Source organism: Chaetura pelagica, unplaced genomic scaffold (assembly GCF_000747805.2).
Source record: "Chaetura pelagica isolate M959 unplaced genomic scaffold, ChaPel_1.0 scaffold67, whole genome shotgun sequence".
Classification (NCBI taxonomy): Eukaryota; Metazoa; Chordata; class Aves; order Apodiformes; family Apodidae; genus Chaetura; species Chaetura pelagica.
The window spans coordinates 1,308,085-1,334,949 of NW_009954107.1; the positions used below are offsets into that span (position 1 = coordinate 1,308,085).

Below are 26,865 nucleotides of genomic sequence, written 5' to 3' on the forward strand. Positions count from 1 at the left end.
TCTCATTCATCTGCAAGGGGACATCAGAACTGGTTTTACAATATTCAGGTCTGAAATTTTATACCAGATATTGTTCCTACTTGATGCCATAAAACTTATCCATCAATTTCATTAAAAGAAGGCAAAAGTCCTGAGTGAATATGATAGAATAGAATTTGGACAGAATTCAATATGGGGGTACAAGCTGTTTTATGAATAGAGTAACTAAAGAAAAATCAGAATATTAACCCCACTCTCAACAAGAGCCAGCTTCCAATTTAAATCCCATAACCCAAGTCACTACAACCAAAGTCACTCTTAAAACAAAAATAAACATATAAATCCACCTCAAATCTGACAATCTTACATAAGCCAATTCTATCTAATTAACAAATGCTCAAACTATAATACCTCCAATTCCCAGAAATGATCCTCTTTAAGTGTGCTTATCCATGAGGACGCTCATTAACAATATTAATGACTCTGTAATGGCAATCAAAACCTGCAATAATTTCTCAGCAAGGCATAAAAAGGCAGTTTAGCAGAATTTGCCCTGGGAGAGATGTTTGAAAAAAACTAAGAAATCCCTGGCCTGGAACATGATGCTTGAAATCTGATTACAAATTTAATAAATCTGAATTCTAATAAGCTAGGCAAACAAAAAAAGCTTCTTCAGCTGCTTTAAAAGCCATTTCTGTGGGAAAAGCAGAAAATTTAAGAATTGCATGAACAAAGATTTTGATCAAATATGACCTTCAGTGAACAACCAATTCAAACCAAAGTTTTGAAATTGAGTGGATGCAGCCTGATATAAAGAGAGGCATGCTGTCCCTCAATGGCATTAGTCTGCCAATACAACAACACAGACTGCAACTTCATCTTGAATTCTTAACAAGCAGTAATTCACTGCCACATAAACTATCACCAAGGTCCACACAATCTTTTGAATTAAAAATAAAATTGGGGGATATGCTCAGCACATACTGTAGTTTACTGTTTGAATCTCTGCTACCTCTAGATAAGCTGCGTATGTTTTCCAAAAAGTTGTTAATATTTATGAAACTAGCTTTTTATGTGGACAAGGGTCCAAAGAACCCACATTCCAGGAAGTTTATAGTTTTTCTGGTCAAATTTCTGCTTTATATTTTGTGGAACTTTGTTTAGTTGTTGTTATAACAAAGAAAGAATCACGTTGGCCTAGCTGATTACTGATTTTGTTGCTTTGCTTTTTAAGTTAAATCTTACTAAATACTATAACTTTGGCTTCTAATGTTAAGCAATTCAGAACAGACAGTTTTCAGGTCATTACTAAAAATCTCCACACCTGAACAGCTGTAACAAGCCAGAAAACATTTTACAAAGCTAGTATTTTCCACTTTTATTCCCATCTAGGCCATCTTATTTAAAACAGCATCTGTTCTAACCCATACTTGGCCTTTTGGTGCAAGTTAGTGACAATGCAGTTTTTCAACACAATCCAGATCGATCACAGATGAATGCAGATTACCTCCTTGGCAGACTTTTTGTTCCTATTAATCTCTTCTTGAATGTTCTATTTTTGCCTTTCCTATAATACATCTCTCTTTCTTAGATCATTACCTACCATGACATGAGAAGCATTTTCCTGACTTGTATAAATACAGAGGCGATAGCAGAGCTAACAGTATAAAAAAAAAACAAAACCAAAAACAAACAAACAAAAAAAAACACAACAGGAAAGAACATCTGCCATAGGAGAAGACACAGTGCTTGTCTTTTCCTCAGCAATCTCCAGAGCCCTCAAAAAGGAACATATCCATACTCTTTTGTCCTCCTTTTCCGCTTGAGACATGAGCAAATAAGGACAGTCAGCAAGTGTAATCCTGCAAATTATACTTTTTTTTTTTGTTTTCTTCTCCACTTTATGCTCCCTGTCAGACATAGCAAGATAAAACCAGATGACTTGGGAAAAAAAGTAGATGAATAGTTATGGCATCCACCTGCATAAGATAGAACAAACTACAGCAGTCTGGAGTGCACTATTTAGAAGTACTACACCCATTTATAATACTACATATAAACTGTGACTCTCTTAGTAATTGTGACCAATGTCATAGCTCAAATTCTTTCCAATTTTAGAGCGATTTAAAAAAAAATCCTCTAGACCATTTATCTGTATGCCTCTTAACTTCTTATTTCTGGTAACTTCTGGCTACCACTTCAGACAGACTTTGGGAAATGCCTTTGAAGCAGCAGCCAAGTACAGGCACAACCTTACAAGCCATGAAGAGTACTATAAAGTGAAGATTTAGAAACATGTAACCTATTGAACTCCTAAGAAAAAAAAAATATTTCTTTCACTGAGGCACTGTGCTACTCAGGCCTCTACCAAACACCAGCATATACAGGACAACTGAGCCTTAAGCCTACAATTCTCATATAGCATCCAACAATAATTTTTTCAAGGAATGTCAACAATAATTTTTTCAAGGAAAATTTCCTTTACTGTTAGGGTGACAGAGCACTGGAACAAGCTGCCCAGAGAGGTTGTGGAGTCCCCTTCTCTGGAGACTTTTAAGACCCATCTGAACACATTCCTGTCTGATCTGCTCTAGGTGTTCCTGCTGCAGCAGGGGTGTTGGACTTGATCTTCAGAGGTCCCTCCTCACTCCTCTCATTCTATATGTAATATTATTTGATGACCAGTCAAGTCATAACCACTTGATAAAACCAAAAGAAAGACAGTACAGTATCACAGTGGTCTTAATTCTACAGAAACCAACTATCTATCCTTAAGCACTGAAGATTTCAAGTATGTCATGCCACAGAGACAAGGAACTATTCAGCACTTAACATGTCAGTTGAAAAGACTACAATCTCCTGTGAACTCCCTGAAAAGAACCTCCTTCTAAAGAAGGAATGGAATGAGATGCTTTTTGCAGAAGTGAAATGTCAGCTCATCCACTCTATAAACAGGGCAGAATGCCAAGAGAGGCACTGCATTCGTACTCTTGAAATACTAAAGACCTGTGGCAGGCAGCATGAACTTTAAAGAAATATATACAATTGCTCTTTTAAGAGAAGTAATATTTTTGATAAATAAACTGAGCTGGAAAAGCGTGAACCTTCCTTACTTGTATCACATACGCGCTTTGAACAGGAAGCATGAAGTGTTTATGCTTTGATGAAACAAAAGAGAAACAGCCACCCAGAGAAATAAGATTTGCTCTTCAACTCCATAGCAATGTAAAGCTTATCACTGACAATGCACACTATTCACATATCAGACCTACTGTAAAGATTCACACAGACTAAACTGTACTATTTCAGAATATAAATAATCCTTGGTTGCAGCCTTGAAGGAGTGCAGAAAGTTTTAGCAACTATTGCACACCTTTGAATCACACAGGAACAAGACACATTCACTGCTCTTCTCCCTCTTCTCCAGGAGCATTAGGCACAGTTAGAAAGACTGTAACCTAGCAATAAACCATCAATATTGCATTTTTGCATAAATCATGAAGAATTCAGATTACTTGTTTGTAAATATGTCTGAGGAATATGAATGTGCATAACTAATAATTCAATCTGGTTTGAAACAGTTTCATTGTTGCTTATTTTCGGCTCAATATTATTCTGTTTTGCCTGAGTAAAACTGAATCTTAAAGTAACAAATTCCGATTTACTTTTAAATAAACTTTAGCTTTTAGATGCATCCTTGTTAATGCTTAAAACTCAAAAAAACCCCACAACCACCCGTGAAAAATCCTCCAAGTTCTGATTGTAGGCTATAGGGTTAGGATTCTCATATGAACCTCAAAAGTCCTTAGATAATAGAAGCCAACATCTGCCACCAATATAAATGTTCCTCGTTACATATTTAGATTTTACACATTTATCACTTTAGATAACAAGTAAGTTTCTATACAGTGGTCTTAATCCATTATTTTTTTTTTGTATACAGAACATTTCTTCTTCATAGTTTCTGAAGAAAGGCAATGAAATAACTTAAAATGTCACAATTTCTGCTTCAGAGAATGACCAGAAAAAATTATCTTAGGAGAAGCTAGAAAAAACCATGAAAACAAGCTGAAAGTAACACACTGGAATTATAAGTCCTTTGTCAGCATTTATAACAGCAGATTCCCGGAAAATTGAACAGCATTTTATTCATAGCTCTTTGAAATAGAAAGCTATATACATTTCAAGATGTGTGTCGTGTACAACTAGCTGAGAAATCATGTTTAGACAGGATTGTTAAATGGAAAGCAACTCTTCCTGCTGCTTGAAGGACAAAGTGCTCATTTTCTAACAAATCAAGACTTAGGACAAATTTCCAGTAACTTTATCACTAGCAGTATGAGCAAGCTGATGGAACTGTAGTGTTCATGCAAGTTCTTGAACTGGAAAATGTCATTTCACTGTGCAGCTCCAAGACCTTCAAACATACTAAGTCTACCACTGTTTGCTCTCTTTCCAGAGACCAGTTATTGAAAGTTCTGGAAGGTAGAAGGGGAGAGTCTTCCCCTTCCACCATATGTAGTCTCTAGAGCACACAAAACCCTTAACAGTATAAAAACCATCATAATCCAAACATGATTGGAGATTTTAACTGAAAAAAACCCACAAACTGAACAAACTGAAACCTCAATCATAATAAAATTATTATCATCAAATTTAACTTCACTGAACTGTCTAAATGTAACGAAATACATAGCCAAATCCAGCTTTGTACTAATACCTTTGGCAAATCTGATAGGAGTTCAAGTTTTAAAAAAACCCCTAAATTTCATTAAACTTAACAAGTGTTTGAAATTATACAATTTCTGCATGTGACACTAAAACAACAGAGAGAATTTGGTGAAACAATCAGACACTACCAGTGTTGAGTCAAACCTGGAAGCCTCACTTTTGTAAATGCACAGAAATTAACAATGCATTCATAGTAAAACACATTTGGGGGCAAAAACTTAGTATCTGGAAAGCCCCAGCATGTGGTCAAATCAAGACCTGGAAATAAAACATAAAACTTAAAATACAGAACAGTTTATGCATCACGTCTGTGCTACGAACAGATGGCAGCAATTTGAATTGTGTTCAAGCAGAAGGAGAGAAAGGGTCACTATTGATCTCTGCTACGTACAGCTTATAAACAAGTTAGATACAAGGATTCAAAGAAATACAGAACATTCAACATTTAAGAGTAGTTATTACTTCAGTAAGCCTCTAGAGATAGTATGAAGACCTAGAAGCAATGACATGCTGAATTAAAGCTCTGCACCAAACACAGACTACATTTTAAAACATTGAGAAAACATGTTTTGCACATCTTAGTTAAATGCATAAAGTAGAACAAAACACAGGGCAAAAGACATTAATTGGAAGTAGTTAGACCTGCTAACAGTCTGACTTTCAGTTCCTGCCACAGTGCCTTCTGCACATTTGTACAAAAACAAGTCAAATTAATGGAAAACACAGTGTTTAGACCATTTATAAACAAAAAGTACTGAAAACAGGATCTTAAAACTGTCTATAGAAAAAGATTATGCCCAGAAATTATGATTCAGTACTAGGTCTGGGCTAAAAGTAATAAACCTGCTAAGGTCCACAAAGATTGTGAACTTACTTTCAGGAAGTCAGGGGGTGGTGAAGGGGAATTTTTGTAATTAGAAGATCTCTGATGGGGTTGCCTTCGCACTCAACTGATTACTTCCAGTTCAGAAAATCTTTTGGGACAATGCAGAGAGCTCCTATTGTCAGCTTCATTTATGGTTATTTTAATAGCTCCAGCTTATTTCCGTCAGCTAGGCTGCTTATGTGTCAGGCTTTTGGACAGGCAATATAATTGCTATACAGAGAAACAGTACCATGTTGCTAAAGCTCGACATGAAGAGACATAAAAACCCCCTGATGAGTACACATTAGGGAAATGAAATGTTAACTCCCATGCCAATAGGAAAAATTATTATAATACAACCACACATGATCTGTCTTTCTTTAAAGAGGGAGAAAGTAAAGCAAGCTTTACTGTTAACATACGCAGTCATTCATTACTTGAGAGAAAAGAGGCTGAAAAAGCATGACTGCACTACTACATCAGCATTACAGCAGGTTTATAAAATATCAGTGAAAACGGCACCAACGGCCAGCAAGTTCCAGGCCAACCATGTGGGCTCTCAGTACCCACAAAAGCAGCTCCTCTTACTGTGTTACATGAGCAGGATCTGATACAAATAATTGCTCCAGTAATCCACAACCTTTTTCAGGACATATTTTTGTCTTTAGTTAAAGACACAAGTGTGTCTATGTCCCAATACAATCACGTAGTAAAATAAAATTAGAATAAGGAACTATGTTTAAGCAAAAGTAGTTTGGAATAATACTGCTATGCTATTCAGTTCCTTTAAATCCTGTTCTCTTACTACAGTTTCATGACCAACAGAGAATTTCTACTGAAACATAGGTTACTCAGAAACAAGTCAATGGTTCCACAGGCCTGTTGTTTGTTTACTTATGAACCTCAGAAGCAAAGAAGGAACTGTATTTAATGTTCAGTATGTATGTATACTTGCATGTGCATAAGAAATGTGAAGTACAAATTTCTATGTTCTTTGGTAAAGTTTATAAGAATTTTTAATATAGATACATATACACAAATACACACTTATATGCTCTCTAGAGCTCTGCCTTCACCCTGCAAAATCCCTTAAACTTCACTATCAGTCTTCCTAGTACTAAGGAATTGTTGACAATGTGAACAGTTATACTACCACTCTAATAATTTAACTGGGAAATGGGGAGCCTCTGAAGGGCAAATTCCTCTGCAAATGGCCCCAGGAATTTCAAAACTAACTGGAGTTGACAGATTAACCTAGGTCCCCCTGAGGCAGAAGAAGAGGCTACAAGGAAAATAATGAGATGCATGGGAAGCCAATTATGCATAAGAGTTACACATTTAATTGTACAGAAACTGGTTTGTTGATCCACAAGGATCTAGTGGTTTAGACCTCTACAAACTGCTAAAATACCTAGACAGCTCTGCAAGAAGTATACTCACTTTTCATCTGTAAATCTCAAAGTTTAATGATCATCTTAAATAAGGAAAATTGTTCAATGTATCCCAAGTATCTTTCTCCCGCATACACAGCATTTCTCTCAGATTCCCTTTTTGGTTGCAGTTTTAACCACTGCAGCCTACTTTGTATTACTTCCACAAAACTCTGAAATCCCAGCAAGTTCAACAGAACAGTTGTAGTCTCTAGAAAGAAGTAATTACAGCTGTGCTTCACAGCAACACTAGCTCATAACTAACCCACATCCAAAAATCTGTCATTTAGCATGTGCACGTTATTTATACCGATTTGTGTTTTGGACTGCTGAATTTTGCTTCAAGCTTTTGGTCTTCAGACTATTTTCAGTTGCAAAAAATGCTGTTCAACATCAGTTCCTAGATAAATTCTGAGCAAGAAAAGATACTCATACCTACCTATCATAAGGAAAGTGCAATATTGAGTAATACATTAAATCAGGATATTAATGTTGTTCATGTTACTGCACCAGGTAGCTATATACACAACGGCTCTTAATTACTGTCAACAGAAATCATGTTCCTAAGCAGATTTATGTGCACAAAGAAGAGCTGATGTACCTGTGGGCATGTGAGTGCTAGGAGAACAAAGTAAATCAATGTAATAATGAGATTAAAGCATCTGGGATCCAATGCCATCAAAGACATTTTCATCCTTGTTCTGGCAAAGTCAGATTTACGGACCTACAAAGTATCCATTTATTTATTCAGATTTTATTTCTACTCATGTATCCAGATGGGATTCCACACTGATCAGTACTTGTTTTACTATTTTTTTTTATTATTTGCCTTTGCATATGAATCAAAATAAACAAAAAGCTACACGAAATCTGGTGACTGTTCATTTCTTGAGTAAAAACTTCAGGACAAGAGAACCATGAAGTTAAAGAACTTTGGGATTAAAAATATACTTGCATTCTCTTTGGTTAAGCTTACACTAATCAACTAAACACAATATCCTCTGTAAGCAAATTCTTACATGCACTTAACATATAAAAAGGAGACTTGCAACTAGAAAACTGGAAATAACTTATTAGATGTCAAGCATGGTTTTTTTGTCAGTGCCCTGGAGGCTTGCTGAGAGATGGGTTCTTTTTCACATCAACAATGGATAACTGCCTGTATGGTTTCAATAAACCCTTTTTGTGAAGAAAAAATTAGCAAAGGTAGCAGTAATTAATACAAGTTAACAATAATAAAAAAATCTATAAATTTAATCCACTCTGTATTTATTGCTTAGTATTAGGACCTGAAAGCATTTGGATAAACAGACTACAAAGTTCCTCTGTTAGAATTTCTGTTGGAAACCTATTATTTCCCACATAAACATTTTTCACTAATAACTACACCTTTACTAACACTACCAAAACGAGTGATGTAGCTCTCCACCAAATAAGAATTTTGTCACAGAGCTGCGATAAAAGTAGTTCAACCCTGTCGACACTAGTACACTCAGTGTAAATGAAGGAACACAACAGTATTTTAAGTAACTGGTAGACTATTTAGGCACAAAATGCATTTTGCTCCTGAAACACTGAAGAATTTTAACTTAAATTTACAGAATCTAAGTGATTAGAGATGGAGTTGTACCAGATGACCTTCTCAAATCTCTGTATATGTACATTACTCTTCCCATCAATATATTCTCAAATGCTGGCGATTCTTGTATTTGACCAGACGGAATAACTCAATTTTGAAAGGGTTTTTTGATCACCCATTGAATTACAGACATAACATGGTATATATCTCTTATCCCATTTCCTCCTTGCATCACATACTGGATCAATATTCACTCCAAATTTAATCCACATAATCTGCAGTAATCTTGTTCTCACTGTAATCGCCACTCCCTTAACTTCTTGCTAAACAATGAACCTCAAAACTGGCATACCACTTGAGTCAATGACAACTTGACAACTCCACTTTCACTAACAGTTTTTGAGCCTTCTCACACCCTGCACCACTACCTTATCTGTCTCTGGAAAGATTCAAGTTACTTCAAAATTCCACTACTAATTTTCACCGTTCAGTATGAACCTTTTATGCAAGCAAAAAGCTAATTGAAAAGAGCAAGTTCTAAGATTTTTTTAATATATATTTGCAAGGACAATTCTTTATCTATGTTATGTTCTGTACTTAACACTCATGTTGCTGTTCAGAAAGCTGAGTTGGAATGATGTGAAATAGTGGGGACCACAAAGTGCTTAGATTTTAATTTTACCACCTTTTTTTTTAGCCATATTTTCTCTATATCCATGTAGAAAGTAATCCACTTGTTAGCAGGCCATCATCTCTTCTTACAGTCTTTTTACTTTAAATGCTCTGTACAAACTCAAGATAACTTGATTAATCTGCTGAAATTGGTACTGTAATATTCAAACTGCCTTCGAAGTGAACTGTGATACCTTCTTATGCAAAGGCGTAGTCATCTTTCCCTCCCTCCCCAAAGTAATTAACATTCCTTGCACAGGCAGCTGGACATTTGTTAATAATTAACTGTTTGTGTAATAAAGACGGAGAGAAACTTAGTCATTCCTCACAATGGTACACAAAATTTTTTTTTAAAATTGTAAAATCATTTACAGTAATGGAAAACCTGTTAAAATTATTATTGCACATTCAGTATTTTGCTGACAATATTTGTTTTGGTGAGAAAGACTTCCCATGTTCAAACCCAAGCAATTAAATCAGGAATTTAATAAATAAAACACCAGCACTTTTACCTAAAACTGAAAGAAAGGGGTATATTTTAAAAAGATGAACAATGCTATTTATCTCTTGCATAGTAAAATAATACATAGGACCAGAACCAGAATTGCAACACCAAATATAATAGAGGCATAACCAGTGCACACATTCCAATCTTATCTAGAATCACTTTGATTCACTCTACCTTGCTTTCATTACAGGAAGGGCACAGCAAGGGCACTCCTCTCAGATCAAACAGTAAATTCCACAGACAGAAGTTTCCACATGTCTGATTCGTTGCAGATTAAACCCTTATCATTAGACAGCAATCTCTAATTTTCATAGAGACAGGATATACCCGGTCACGGTAAATCTACAGGCAAAGGTTGAGATAGGGGGTGGTTATAAAAAAATAAATTTGTAGAATGGAGATGTATTCTCCATGAACAAGCTATGCATGTCACCCTCACAGCTTTGGAGAAATGGAGGGCTCAAGGTACTAGCAATTAAGATCACATACACAGTTCTATTAAAGCATTCTATCATAAGCTTCTTCGTACTGCAAGTCTTTTAAATTTAACTACCAAACTCCCTCTGTGCATAAATACAACCTGAACTACAGGCAACACATACAGGAAGTCTTAATTATGTTACCCAAAACTCATGTATATTTGGAATTTTTAATATAATAATATTTTAATCTGTAAGTCCTGTACAAAACTTCAATAAGCACATTATGATCAGAAACTTAAAAAACAAAACTGAGGATTTTTCATTTTTTAGTGTATTCCATTTAGTGTATTTCATTTTAGTGTATAGTAAAGTTTCCAGCTTTATGCATCGACAAAATGCACTCAAAATTATCAACTTCAACACACAGGTTTTGGAAGCAATCCATGTCAGTGAGGATTATTTTAAGTAGTAGATTAGGCAATAATGGAACTACAGATATTTCTGTTTGCAGCCTTCCTTGTCATATAGGCAGTTACTCAGTTCTGGTATCAGTGGTACCACACTGAGAAGGCTGCACAGTTGCAGAACTCTGAACCAAAAGAACTCTTAAGTGATCTCCACTACTGGTAGGTCAAGACAATTTATATTCAATAGCTCAGCAGATCACTCTTTAATCCCAATGCCTATCAAAATTATACAACTGTTTATAAGAACCATGATTTATCCTTGTTCACAAGAATTTAAAATTAAATAGAAGCAGTTACTAGAAGCATGGATACAACAAAGGGAAACCTCATTTCTGAATAAGAAAATTATCTGTTGCAGTCTTCTTGCCAGACTCTTTGGACACTTCTGTTTTATCAAAAATAGCACTGGAATGCTGGAGTTTTCTTTTGTTGAGCCACATAGAGACGGATGAATTGAAAATTAATTTTTGGTCACATTCAGATACCCAGTGTAATCAAGTCACAGATACAATAAGAATTATACACAGATTACTAAATGGATCTGCAAACTGTAATTTCAGCAAGGCCTAAAATATTTTTAAACCCAAGTTCTGAAGCTGCAACTACTGCATGTTATAAGTCGTGGAACTTTGCCAAATACTCATGTAGGTTTGTCCTTTGTTAAATATGTCCAAATGCTGTATGATTAAAGTTGAAAATCTTCAAAGAAAAGAATAAACATTACACAACTATTTCAAGCTCCCCTCCTTTGACCTTAATATGTACTTCAAAAGCTAAGCAGATGCTTAGTAGGAAATAAATCCCCAACTCAACAGATGTACCAACAGTGATATGGCAAGATGCACCTTCCATAGCTTTGGCAACCCTTCCCTTTTATTATTCCTCTGCTCAAAAGTGTTTTTCAAGTCAAAGAGAGGCCTAAGCAAGTTAACAGGCCCTTAATATGTACTCTGCTGCTCGAATTGATTGCTGTTTATAAGGCAATCTCTGGGACCGCATGTGGCTCAGCCTCCGCCTCCGTTCATCTCCTACAGAGAGACAGCCTCCAGGCAGCTGTTTTCATCTTACCAAGTTGTAACCCGATCAACACCTTTCAAAACAAAACAATCCCTTACTTACAGCATCAGTGGAGAAGAGGAGCTCCAGCTTTTGTATGGAATCTCTATTTGGCAGCTAAGGTGATGTTTTACTCAGCAGGATACCTAAAAAAACTCTCAAACTACTCTGGAAGATCTCCTCACAACAGCAAAACACAAGATGAAAACTAATTCAGCTTTTTCCAAAGACACGCTCTAAAGGCTACATTAACAACCTAATAGCACTTTGTGAGTTGTCCCCATCACAAATGTAAATTATACAGCTTCCTTCTAGATTTAGAAAGAAAAGGTAATTAGCTAACTCCAGGCCTCAGGACCTTGGTCCAAACCCAGGCCTCTTTAACCTCTGCCAAACTGAAACGCAACATTAGCTCTAAATGTCAGGCTTGGCTTTTAAGAGATCTGATGCACCTGGGAAGAAACATGCACACACCCAGCAGCCCCAGCAGCTTCAGAACTTAGCCTGAATGTAATCATACCCTGAGTGCAGTAGTGCAAAGCTGCCAAATGTAGTCAAGACCAGATGGTCCCTGACAAGTTAACCAGGTAAACTCTTATGAGTTTGAGTTCTTATATGCATGTGACTAAATTCAGGCAGCCAGGCTATCAGCACGAGCAATAAGTCAAAGTAAGAGATCCCCAAAGTTAATTATCTAATAAGAAAAAGATTCCTAGATTGTTGTGGTTTTTTTTCAGATAGCACCACATTTAGGACTTGTCCTCAATCTAGTTGATAGCAGGTCTCTGTCTTTTACCTTTATTTCTTTAAAAAGACAAAAATTGTGCTGAACTGGGTCTATATTTCTCAAAAAAAAAGTTTTAAAAATTTCTACTAATACTAGAGGGGGATCTACAGATGCAACAGTTATTAAGCTGCTGTTACAGCTATTTGTACTGTCTCATGAAACAGAATCTGTGTGCCAAATGCGTAATTTTTAAAACCTTAACAAATCTGTGGAAAAAATAATTTTGCTGCATGAAATTTTAAGCAAATGCTTTTTAAACTCAAATTATTACTCAATTTAGGCACAATTAATTTTATTTTAACATAAATAATGGTTTTTTACACAATGGCCAAGTTTGGCTTAATGCTACTGAAGAAAAATGCCATAAAAACAGGATTAAATCATACACATCTTCCTCTGTGTCAACTTCACTCTTATTTTCAACATCATACTGAACACAGTCAAACCCACTGCATATCATTAGCTAGAAATCAAAACTTAAGACAATATCCCATTTTAAAAATAGTCTACACAATAAAATTTAAAAATATCTGTAATCAACAAACATAAATATGCCTCCTCGATTTATGTGTTCCACACAGACACAACTGTCTTTCTGACCTTGCAAGACCAAGCTAGTATTTCAGCTCTGCTCCATGTATAGCATGCTTGAATGTAACTGAAAATTCTGGTAAAGAAGAGAGGTTATGCAAACATGAGATATAGGCTTTAAAAAACACGTTATTGTGTTTGGGTGGGCATGGTACTGTAAGCAGCTTCATTAATTTATTGTCACAACAAACCATTTACTCCGGCAGGCATTGGAGAAGTTTGATAAGAACTCTTTTGCAAAGGATTCACAAGACTGCCAGTCAGCGAGTTGAAATGGGTAGATCTTGTATCCCGGTCACATCAATTTGTTCTCATGCTGCTAGTCTTTCTCAATTGAATACCAAAGAGAGGGAAAGCTGAAGCACAGCACAAAATAAATATGCCAGAAATAAATATGCTAGAAAAAACAATGAATATATATCAGCATTAAAGTATCTTTCCAGAGCAATTAACTACAAAATTGATCTTCACTTGCCCCCCTCCTTTAAAAAAAAATAATAAAAATACTGTATTATTTTTATAAAGTCTTCTCAGAGAAATATTCTCTCAAGAATTAAGAAATTTCTGCATCTCTGACCTAAACTATTTCCTGTTTCCAGAATAAGAACTGCGTTTTTCTTATTATTTAGCAGAGCTCAACTAGTATTTCTTGAACAGACACATTCCCAACATTTCTCAAAAAGAAAAAAACCCAACCAATGCCAAAATACACTTTTATCCTGATAGACACACAAAAAAATGCCTCTCAAACTCAGAATGTGTCACTTTAGTTCCTTTAAGAGTTTTAAGTATACACTCTTCAAACAAAGGGAAAATGTTTGCCCTTTTATTATTTTCCAAAGAATTCCAGAATCCAAGAATAATCTGCATAAGTCCTTTGATCAAGAAAAAATTCCTCTCTGCTGACTAGAATTTCATTCAAATTTCAAACATAATAGAATCCAGTTTTAACTAACTTAACTGCTAACTGATGTGCTGATGCAGTGCCTCACTTAAAAGATTAGCCTTCCAATTTAACATTCACGTGCTTAAAAACTTAAGTCTATCTTGGAATTTACAGAACCTAGTAACTGGTTCTACAAGGGTTTTGTTTCGGATTTTCATTGGTTGTTGTTTTGGTGGTTTGTTTTTTTACACACTACAGCAGGATAACCTCAGGAATTCTTACTCTAGCACATTTATACCTCAGCCACTGATGTTAGCTGCTACTGCTATACAGGCAAATCATTAACTTCAGTATCACGTAATGTGGCGGTACAGAATTCAGTGTAGGGTGAAAAAAACTTGTCTGAAAATCTAATTAGATACCTGGGATATTGGTCTGTGATCTGAGCTTCACTCATGTCTGTACCCAAGCTAGCTAGTGTAAAACTTTCCTGTGCAAGAAGCTGCAACCGCTTAGTATTCTACCGGAACAGTCCCCTAACTGAGCTCTCTTCAATAGTGGGAAGAACTACCATGTTTTGCAAGAAGAAAACACCATGAGAAGATCCTCAAAGGAGGATTTCTAATTTTTAACTGGTAAAAAAACTTGCAGAATTTTAATACCAAAACCTTTGTGCTAATGAGACTGTATCTGTGGACAGAAGCTAAGCAGGGAATGTCATTTCCCAACTTCTGTAAACAACCTTGGACTAAATCTTAGAGCAGCTCTTTCTCATAGCCTATCATATCAAACCCACCAAGAATATTATTTTCTGGCTATAAAGATAACCTAATAAATTACAATTTCTAACTTAATGCTTAGCAGTTTTCCTACAAAAATATTAGCTCAGTATTTTTTCTTTTAAGTTTTCAGTGACCTATAACCTACTTCTCAAATCTGGAAGGACTTGGAACAAACACAGCACACAGTCAACATATGGCTTTCACAGCAGCAGGTTAAGGATATCTGTAGCAGAAAAATGGAAAATATTAGGAACTTTTTGCTTTATTGGTTGGTTGTTTTTTGGGGGCGTTGGGTTTTTTGTTGCTTTTTTGGGGGTTCTGTTTTTTTGTTTTAAATTAAGCTAAAGGAAACTAAGGTCATGTATATCCTGGTGTTTATATTCATAACTTACACAAAAGGGATAACAAACTAAAGTACATGGAAGGAGCAACTTCAACATGAAGCATTTACTGAAAGAGTGAGAAGGAAGCCCCATATTTGTAAGGCAGTTTAACTCAAATTAACTAAAAATCTAATCATACTAGTCTCAGTTTTGATTAAAAGTGTCTCCCCTACCTTCAAGTGGTTTATGGCTGTTTCAGTACAACGGAGAGGAAACCTTCCCAGACATTGGAATTTGATTCTCTATATTGCTAAACTGCTTTTGGCCTGTGCCAGCTACCACCCTTCCAAGAAGCACCAGAACATAGTTAGGAGTTGAAATGCAGCAGATAGCATTTCAAACAGACAATCGGGATGTAGTCCTAGTAAGCACTGACTGAAAGTACAAGAGTTGGTAGGATACATGCAGGCCAGCTGACTTCTGCTGCAGACAACACTGCTGGATTAATAGCTGTCCAATAGGTAGTTCAGTGTTCTGCTCCACTGATGAACATAGTATTTAGTCTTTCACAGAATCACTGAATCTTAGGGGTTGGAAGGGATCTCAAAAGATCATTGAGTCCAACCCCTCTGCCAGAGCAGGATCACCCAGAGCACATCACACAGGAATGCGTCCAGGAGGGTTTTGAATGTCTCCAGCAAAGGAGACTCCACAATATCTCTGGGCAGCCTCTTCCAGTGCTCTGTCACTCTCACAGTAAAGAATTTTTTTCTGATGTTTACATGGAACCTCCTATGTTCCAGTTTGCATCCATTGTCCTTTGTCCTATCACTGGACATCACTGAAAAAAGCCTGGTTCTGTCCTCCTGACACTTGCCCTTAACATTGATGAGATCACCCCTCAGTCTCCTCTTCTCCAAGCTAAAGAGACCCAGCTCCCTCAGCCTTTCCTCATAAGGGAGATGTTCCACTCCCTTAGTCATCTTTGTGGCTCTGCAGTGGACTCTTTCAAGCAGTTCCCTGTCCTTCTGGAACTGAGGGGCCCAGAACTGGACACAATACTCCAGATGTGGCCTCACCAAGGCAGAATAGAAGGGGAGGAGAACATCCCTTGACCTACTAACCACACCCTTTCTAATACACCCGAGGATGCCACTGGCCTTCTTGGTTGCAAGGGCACATTGCTGGCTCATGGTCATCCTCCTGTCCACAAGGACCCCCAAGTCTCTTTCTCCTACACTGCTCTCCAGCAGGTCAGCCCCCAACCTGTACTGGTACATGGGGTTGTTCTTCCCCAGATGCAAAACTCTACACTTGCCCTTGTTGAATTTCAAGTTTCTCTCCACTCAACTCTCCAGCCTGTCTAGGTCTCGCTGAAGGGCAGCACAGCTTTCTGGTGTGTCAGCCACTCCTCCCAGCTTAGTGTCATCAGCAAATTTGCTGAGGGCACATTCTGTTCCCTCATCCAGGTCGTTGATGAAGATGTTGAACAACACCGGTCCCAGTACCGACCCCTGAGGGACTCCACTAGGCACAGACCTCCAACTAGATTCTGTCCCACTGACCAAAACTCTCTGACTTCTTCCTTTCAACCAGTTCACAATCTCACTACTTGATCATCAAGACCACACTTCCTTAGCTTATCTACGAGGATGCTGTAGGAGACAGTGTCAAATGCTTTAGTAAAATCAAGATTAACCACATCTACCGCCCTACCATTATCTATCCACCTAGTTACTTCCTCATAGAAGGCTGTAAGGTTGCTCAAACATGACTTCCCGTTGGTAAAACCACATTGACTGCTCTTAATGACCCTTCATCCTTGATATGCCTAGAGATAGCGCCAAAACCAAGTTGTTCCATCACTTTTCCAGGGATGGAGGTGATGCTATAGTCTATAGTTAACCAGGTCCTCCTTCTTGTAGACTGGAGTAACATCTGGTATCCTCCAGTCCTTAGGCACCTCTCCTGTTGCCTGCGACTTACCAAAGATGATGGAGAGTGGCCTAGCAATGCCCTCCGCTATCTCCCTCAGCACCCATGGGTGTATTCCATCCGAATCCATCGATTTATGGATGTCCAGATTGCTTAACTGATCCCTAACCCAATCCTCATCTATCAAAGCAAACTCCTCCTTCATCCTGACTTCTGCTGGGGATTTAGGGATCATAGAATCATAGGGGTTGGAAGGGACCTTGAAAGATCATCTAGTCCAACCCCCCTGCCAAAGCAGGGTCACCTAGAGTACATCACACAGGAACGCATCCAGGTGGGTTTTGAATGTCTCCAGTGAAGGAGACTCCACAACCTCCCTGGGCAGCCTGTTCCAGTGCTCTGTCACTCTCACAGTAAAAAATTTTTTTCAGATATTCACCTTGAACCTCCTATGCTCCAATTTACACCCATTACCCCTTGTCCTATCACTGGTCATCATGGAGAAAAGCCTAACTCCGTCCCCCTGACACTCACCCCTTACATATTTGTAAACATTGATGAGGTCACCCCTCAGTCTCCTTTTCTCCAAGCTAAAGAGACCCAGCTCCCTCAGCCTTTCCTCATAAGGGAGATGTTCCACTTCCTTAATCATCTTCGTAGCTCTTAGTAGATCTGGGGCTCCTGGCGAGTCTGCAGCAGTAAAGACAGAGGCAAAGAAGGCATCAGTGCCTCTGTCACCAGGGCACCCACCTCCTTCAGCAGTGGGCCTATACTGGCTCTAGCGTTAGTTCTATCTGCAAGGTCTTTGCAACTGCCTGTTTTAATACCGAAACACAACAACTGTGATTGAAAACAACAATGATTTGAAAAGCTCAAAAGCCAAAGATCACTAAATAAACAGAACCTGAAGCTAATTCTTATCTATAAATGTGATAATATCCTGCATTTTGATTAATACAAATTAGAACTATTAATATTAATTAGAACTATGTAGATGTGTTAGCATGCATATTATGTGTTAGAAATGCTCTGTACCTTTTAGGAATATAATTCAGTACTTTGCTTTAGGTAATTAAAATCTTATTAATTCTTCCTAATGAACTAGTCTTCCCAGCTGGAAATGTTTCTGGTAATATTAAAAATAGCCATTAAGCTTTATTGATGGTATTGTATGCACACCACGATAGTGTACTGAAATTAATTTTCTTCCACGTGCCCCTGTCAACTTTTTTTTCTAACTTGTTCCTTCCACATTCTTTACTAAAACAAATCTTTCCATATAGTGGTAGCAAGATTACACTTGAAAAATAAATGGTTCCAAGCAAAGACTACAGAAGAAGGATAAATCTGGTAAAGGTTACAAACTACATCTCACTCAAAAAAATTCCAAATAGAAAATAACCAGAGACTGGGAAAGCATCAGAAGAAAGAATCATGTGTCCACCCTGCTCTTATTCTTCCTTACACTACTGGAGACAGTGTATCAGGCTAGTCTGAACTCTGTTCTAATAAAGCACACTCATATCTTTTTAAGTCAGCAAATTAGTTTAATCACCTAAAACTTTGTTGGTATTCTTAGAACAGAATTACTGTTGCTCTGTAACACTCATGGCCTAATAACTTAAATTCAGTTTAGTGAAAGAACAGTAAGATTTCTAGTAAGGAATAACTATATTACTGGATTAAACGCAGCAATAAGGTTATCCAGACTGCAACATCTCTCTTAACACCATTCTAGAAGTATATTATGTGCTGGGAAAAACCATCAATTGCAGAAGTTTAGAAAATGCCAGCTGGTAGCTTTGCAAGTTGAACTACCTGGGAGGTTTCTGGTAGCAATGTGTTTGCAAAATTCATCATGGTTTATTAAAATAGTTCAAACAAACTGTCATCAGGGGAAGTCTTACTGTGTAGAGCCTACGCATAAGACCCTGACCCCTGGGTGTGTACACAGGGTTGCAAATCCAACTACTCTACTGCAACCAGACTCCAGGGAATTAATGACTCTTGAAACTTTGTTTCTGAACATCAGATTCTAGATGCACTCCCATCCTCTATAAGCATCGCAATGAGACTTTTCTTGGGCTAAATGACCCAGGATATCTACACTCCCAAAGCCTGCTGGCTCACTCCCTCAGCTGTCTAGATTTTGAGCACTAGAAAAAAAAAATCAAAACCAAAAGACAACCTCGAAACAAGATCAGGAAACAACTCAGTAATAAGCTAGAAGCTCTGATATCTCAAGGAAAGGAACAGCCTATTTGGTAAAAATTATTTGGGGAAGTCGAGATACGGAGCAAAAGTACTAACAGTTCTCATTTTTATAGCTGTAAATCAGTGTGGGAACTTGCTCACCGTGTGCTGGTGTTCCCATGACAGTGTCACATCCAGCCCAGTGTGCAAAATTGGATGACATTGTTCACCTCTACAACTGAAGAACAGGGCATATTTCCAATACCGTTTTTACATACTAGAGCTTGTCTTTCATTCCACCTTTTGAGGAATATAAATACTTAATATAAATTTTCTACCCTTATATTTGGCAATAAAACATAAACAAGAAGACATTATCCTTTTCCCTGTTGGTCTGCTGGGGATGATAATTGGGACAAGGAAGAGACAATAGCCTTGGTCCCATATAGTTTCTGTCTTAGGTTAGCCTTCGGCAATTGCTTTTGTCATTCCTTAGAGGTTTTCTAAATGGCAACAGCAACACGGTATTGACATGATTTATCTCCCTTTTATTACTCAGCACTAATGGGATTTAGATGGTGCATGTGGGGCTTTTTCGCGGAACATTGGAATCTGTATCAACACAATGCATTCTATTACTAATACATCCCAATCTGCTCAATTCCTTATCAAATTATTTGGGAAAATATTTTACAGCTGCTTTAGTAGGCAATTTATATAGCTAGCTGATCATCTCAATTTGCAGATTTAAGTCTAGCTCACACATAAAAAGCTATCTCAAATCCCAACTTCTCCTGAACACACATACCTAAAGAATAAACCAGTTGATTTGTTGTATCCATTCACTGCACAAAAAGGCTGTTTTAACATTTTTCCTCATACTGTTGTAATACACATTCTCCATGTATTATGTAGTTTTAATTTTATCTATGTACAGTAAGTGTCACAATGCACTGTTATACTTCTGAATCATTATATATTGTACTATTACCTCTCATCTTCTTCCCTTACCCATTCAGCTTCCAGTGAACAATTTATGACTGGAGGTAGAATGAGGACAAACCTCAAAATAATCTCCTAAGTATCATTTATTTTCCTTAGTTATACTTTCAATCTCTGTAACTTCCTGGAGAAATTAGCCTTATTACTTTATTACACTCCACATGAAAAATACTTATTTTAGGTTAGTTACTTGTTAACTGTGTGTGCCCTACTTCTTGCAATGCAAAAAAAAACAGACAGTGACATGAGGAAGGTGGAATAGAATTTATTGCAATTTTATAGACTTCTATATTCCTGCTCTCCTCCTTTCTTGACCACTATTGCCTTTCCAGGCTAAGGAATACTTCAAATTCACACTGATGTACTTTTTTCTGTGCCATTAAAGCAATTAGGCAACAAAGAAATCAACCCAACTCCCAAGTTTGGCAGAATGGATGCATTAGGGCTGCTTCTAACAGCTTGGACAGGACTGCAGAAAACTGAACCTATGAAAATCAGCTGACCTAGAGCAAAGAAAAGTCTTAGAAAAAAAAGTACTAAGGGCTTAGTGGCAACAGTATCTTAAATTCTCTTGTGAAAATTCCAGAATTACAGGTACAAATATCAAACACTAAGAAATTTCCTACCTTTTGAAATGTAAAATTAAAAAATTAATGAACTTAGAAAATATAGCCTGAAATCCAGCAAAAATTCCTAGCATGAAACTTGAAATTTGATGCTCCTATCATCATCAGTCATGTAGTTTTTCTGCAAATGTGATGGTTGACCTTGGTTCCTAAGAAGCCAGGCACAAAAGTATTCCTCTTAGCCAACAAACAGTTAAATGTTGACTCCAAATAACTTTATTAAATCCAGTTTATCCATCTTTGAACTGAAAGTGTAGAATTTTGTTTTCAAAGACAGTGGAAAGATTCATGTACCTCAAGGATAAAGTGAGAAGAGCCTTTTAACAAGCTGAAAAAGTTACCAAGTTGCTTGTCAGATCTCTTCCACAAATTCTTTCATGTTCTTTCTTGACTAATTATCAGTCTGCTTGTTCTATCAAGGCCAGTTTGTTTTGCAAAACATGACAAATATTCAGCCACAACAGTATAAAGAGTGCCTTCTGTAACAATTCCAATGACTTCTTAAAAAAAAAATAAGAGTGTCAAAACAAAATTTAAGCTACATTGTCAAGCTTGTAGGTATGTCATGTTCTTTCTCCTACTCTTTTTTGATGGAAATAAACCACCTATCAACACAAATACATTCTTCCCCATGCCAGTGTCTTCAGTGGAATTTTTTCACTGAGATTAAAAACTAGCAACCTTTCTTCACAACTACCCCATTCCCACCAAATCCCTCTACTTCAATCCCTGAAAAACTGTAAACACTAAATACCAGATATATCTCCCCCACCTTGAAAACACAGAGCCACTGTCCTGGATAAAATTATTAAATAGATGCCGGGTTTGCCCCAAGTTCTGCCAGCTCTGTAAACTTGGCAGATAAAAAGAAACTTAAACTCACACCAGCTCTTCAGTAAAGCAAGCTAGTCCTGTGCCAAAAGAGTGAAGAGGCAACACATGCAGACAGCTAATTCTTGCCACCACAGCAGTGTCGCAAAAATACACAGATGTCCACATACACATATATAGGTATACAGAAATGTATGATACACAAATGAATAGTCTGCACAATTAGCAAAAACCTAAAAGTGAAACTACCAAGCCTTGGAAAGTACTCAATTCTCCATTTGCAGAAAATCTGTTCTACCATCTTAGCTACGTACTTTGTTATAAGCAAAGCTAAGAGAAGCAATGCTACATTTCAAGCTCTAGAACCACAAACTACATCATTTAATAACTGACTTAGAAGAAAAACATTGCCAATAACAGTTTGTTCACCTAAACCTTGAAGAGTTAAGTGTCTTTGTCCATATTACCCACAGTCTTGACTGCAGGAAGTATACAGAACACACAGAACGGCTACTGGAGGTACCAGGTACGATTGCTATTTTTTCATCCTCAGTTACAAAGTGTTGTTTTTTTCTGTAAGACATCAACCACATATGTCATAATTCACCTATAAGTAACATGTAGCTGAATTTTGCACAAGATTCCTCCTCAATTTATTTTAAGGTGCTTAGGTAGTAACACAGTATCAATGCTCTGATTTTATCAGAAACATAAATGAATGGATAGCTACACATATGTCAAATTAAAATGTCAGAAGTCAGGACTACAATTTTATTGAAACCACAATTATGTTTCTTCTGAATACTGGAATAATAATACTGAAATATTTCTGTCAATTTATGCATTAATGAAACAAGTCAACAATTCAGTCTGCTTCAATTTATACAAGTTTTTTTAAAGGCTGCATCTCAGCTTTCTTTGACAGAAGGCTTTCCATGAACAAGGCACTATTTACTAACTTACAGATAGGCACCTATAACAACCCTGAAAGGTTAACTATCAAAACCAGCACATATGACAGTATCACATCCACACGCATCTCCAGTAAATCACAGCATCACAGAATCATCATAGTTGGAAAGGACCTCTGAGATCAACCCTCAACACTCAAAAAAACAAAACAGGAAAACCAAAACAAAACCCCACACCCACCAAAAACTAAAACAAAACAAAAACAAAACACAATAGAGATGTCACTTAAGATTAAAAAGCAAGAAAATTCCTGCAGAAAGCCATTTGCTGCCTTAGCTTCACAGTCCCACTGTCCACAAAACAACAGCGTTCACACGAGGCAGGCCTCTGTTTTATATCAATAGTATTCTTATTTTTGCCAGGTGGTATAGATTTTAAGATCTAAGAATGGCTTTAAGTAGGCCAGATAGAAATGAAGACAACAGAGAAAAATTATGTTTCAAATGTATACGTGTAATTTCCTGAAGCGGTAGACAGAACTATACATGCAATTGGTAACACACTTTTGTCCTGACAAGAACATCTATGCCATTTGTGACAATTTCACTTCTTTTACCTCTTTCCTGGCATATGATTTAATTTAGAAAATAGCAGAAATTCACCTACCTTTTTCTTCATCTATTCGAAAAACTCCTATACCAGATCCATCTCTGATGGAGTATCTAATCTCCCCATCTCGTCCTGTGTCTTCATCATAAGCAGATACTGTCATTACTGAGGAGCCAACAGGGGCATCTTCTTTTACAAAGCCTTTATCTGCAAACACAGAGAACCGTGGAGGGTGCAAGTTTTCATTCACATCAACTATCTCAACCTCAACATAACAGGTGGAGGACAATGAAACAGGTTTTCCTTTGTCCTTGGCCCGTACAGTCAAGTTATAAAGTTGTTTCTTTTCATAATCCAGTCTTTGTACAATACGTATTGCTCCACTTAGTTTGTCGACATCAAAGGTGCCATCTCCACTGTCCAGAAGACTGTACCGCACTTGACTTGACTGGCCTAAATCAGGATCATAAGCTTCTAGCCATGTAATAATAGTTCCCTCAGGAAGATCTTCTCGAATTTTCACATGATAATTTGAAGGAATAAACTTAGGAGGATTGTCATTAATATCTTCTACAGACACTTTCAAAATAACCGTTGAAAATAATTGAGGTTCTTCAGTAGGTTGGTCCCTAGCCTCTATTTTCAAGAAATAGACAGGCTGTTCCTCACGATCCAGAATGCCTACAACTTTCACAACTCCTGTCGTGGCATTAATAGTAAACTTGTCTGTGTCTGTAAGAAGAGAGTATTTCACTTCTCCATTAGCCCCCAAATCTTTATCAGTAGCTTCAATTTGAATTATTTCACTGTTTGGCTCTTTGTTTTCACTCACTTCAACAAAATAGCTGTCTTGCAGAAACTCCGGTGGGTTGTCATTAACATCTAAAATTTTTATATCTAAAAGGTGGCAGGCAGACTTCTGTGGTATTCCAAGATCATAGACGGTAATATTTAGTGTGTATTTATCTTTTACTTCTCTGTCAAGAGGAGATAAAATTTTCAGCACTCCTCTTTCCATATCAACAATGAAACTACTATCTTCATTACCTCCAGAAATAACATAGACTAGCTTTCCATTGAAGCCAGTATCAAGATCAGTAGCATTCATAAGCATTATGCTGGAGCCCACAGATTGGTCTTCTCTGATCTCAATGCTACTGGGGAGAGTACTTCTAAATTGAGGTGAATGCAGATTCACAGAGTAAGTGTCAAAGAAAACATCCTCAACTTCTCCACGACTATGCAATTTATTTGCTTGTAGGAGTCTCTCTGCAAGCATTTTGGCAACACCTGTTTCTTCACATTGCAAGTTGACCTGTTTGCGACTGGTGGCTACAGTTATGTTGATATACAATGGTTTTGCAAAGTTTTCTCCATCTGTAGCTGTAATTTTCAAACTGTGAAAAGACATTTTAGCACCGAGGCTATCTACTAGTGACTGTTTGAGTGAAAGTACTCCAGAATTTGGATTTAAGCTAAATAAATCCAGTTCATTTCCAGATTCAATTTGGTACCTCACCAACTGGAGCTCATCAGCATCAATAGCAGATACAGTTGTTATTTGTTCTCCAACACCAAGATCCCTGGGAATTGTTCCCTCACAATTTATTTTCTCAAATAGAGGTATATTGTCATTCAGGTTATTTAACATAATAGTAACAGGAACTTCAACTTCTCGACGATATGGTATACCCCAATCAGAAGCTCGAATCCTTAAATTGTAAACCCTTGGCATTAATTCATAATCCAAGTCTTCTGAGGTACTAATAATCCCACTGAAATGGTTTATCACAAATGGCAAAGGATTTAGGTTTGCAATGCTGTAAGTCACATAACCATTTTCACCTTCATCAGGGTCTTTTGCACTTACTCTTATTACACTGGTGCCTACTGGCACATTCTCATCAAAGGAGGCTTTATAGGATGTCTGAGTAAATTCGGGAGGATTGCTGTTCATGCCTAGTACTCTAATTAATACTTTTGCAGAAGCTCTTCTGTCACTAGTCACAACTTCAAGTTCAAAATGGGATGCATATTGTGCTTTTATAGGTTCTAAAGTGGTAATGAGACCAGTGTGTGTGTTTAAATTGAATTTTACTTTGCCTGGTGTATTTTTAAATGCATATTTTAAATGTTGGTGACTAGGCAGAGCTTTCACCATTACCACAGGTGTGTTTGGAGGGGCAAATTCACTTATTTCAGCTCTGTATATATCTTTTTCAAATCTGACAGGACCAGACTTAAAATGTGGTGATGTCACAGGAACAACTTTGACAGAAGAAAATTGAGGAGGATCTCCTTTATCCTTAGCTTGAAGGGTAAGGTTGTATCCAAAAGGGTGGCTCTCCCAGTCAATGTGACCAGTGGCTTTTATTCTGTATTCTTTACCTCCTGGAACAGACCTCACTGTTTTGAACTGTTGAAGTGGATCCCCTGCAACAATATTTAATGATGCTATTTCCCCATTTGAACCCTGATCATTGTCCTCTACAGTTACAATTGCATAAGCTGGATCTTTGTCCGATTCTGATGGAGTTAATGTTACAGCTGTAATAACAGGGGCGTGTTCGTTTGCTTGCTCTACGTGAACAGTTAGTTTTGCCATACTGCTTATGCCACTGCTGCCATACAGCTTCAGCCCACGGTCCACTGCAAGAATTTCCATCTCGTAACGCTTAGTCTCTGAGTAGTCAAGTCTACCAGTTAGAACTACCACACCACTAGTTGGATGTATAGCAAACACATCAGTTCTTTCTTTAAAGCTATAGTAGAACTCTCCATTTGTTCCTATATCTGCATCTGTTGCACTGACTTTTGCGATGCTTGTCCTTATTGCTGTGTTTTCAGGCAAAGAAACACTGTAAGATGTTGGAGAAAACAAAGGCCGCAAGTCATTTGTATCCAGTACCTGTATCCTGACCTTCGTGCGTGTTTCAGCATTTGTATTTTTTTCAACTGCTTTTACAGTCAGCATATAATGGTCTTTTACCTCTCTGTTAAGGATAGCTGTGTTTCCTCCCTTGGTCCGTATTCTCAAAAAGCAAAAGTTTCCAAGAACATATTCTTCAGCTTTGAATAAGTTCTCATTGTCACCAGAAATTATTTTGTATCTTAGGTCCCATAATGGATTTGTAATGTAAATGCCCATTTTCACTGGATGCCCAACATAAGTCTTGGCTGCAGAATTCTCATATACAGTGGCATTATACTGTGGTTGTGTAAATTGTATTGGTGGAGCATGATGTGGCCTTTGATTTCCTTCACAGTTTCCAAAATGCTGCACCAGCAGCAGCAGCAACAGCAGAGTCAAGTATCTTCCCATGGCAGCAATTACAAAGAAACCCTGAAATGAGAGAGATATGTTAAGACTTACTACTGTTCAAATACTGTTCAAATAACCTTGATGTTTAGTTTAGAATTCATATTTGAAAGAAAACCAGAAGTTACACATCTAGGTTATACCCTTTTTTGCAGAAGGTTCCAACATGAAAAATACATGAAAAAAACAAATAAATTAAAACTCCTAAAAAAAGCCAAGAATCTGCAAGATCAAAAGTCTAGGAATTGCTACCATGACACAAGGGGAACATACAAAGTCAACTTCAAATAAACAACTCAATGAAGCAACACGTCAGGAGAAATACAACTGTGTTGTCCAATAAGTGAGCAAACTAGATCT

At 37.2% G+C, this 26,865-nt stretch overlaps 1 protein-coding gene across 3 annotated transcripts in view; it reads right to left on the minus strand.

Moving 5' to 3' along the window:
* The window catches only part of FAT1 (FAT atypical cadherin 1), a 98,025-nt gene extending 71,517 nt beyond the window's left edge, over positions 1 to 26,508 (minus strand). For all 3 annotated transcript variants that reach the window (XM_010002472.1, XM_010002471.1, XM_010002470.1), the window contains exon 1: positions 23,244 to 26,508. In XM_010002472.1, the coding sequence (XP_010000774.1) occupies positions 23,244 to 26,508 (3,265 nt within the window). The remainder of the gene's footprint in view (positions 1 to 23,243) is intronic.
* Positions 26,509 to 26,865: the final 357 nt, after the last annotated feature.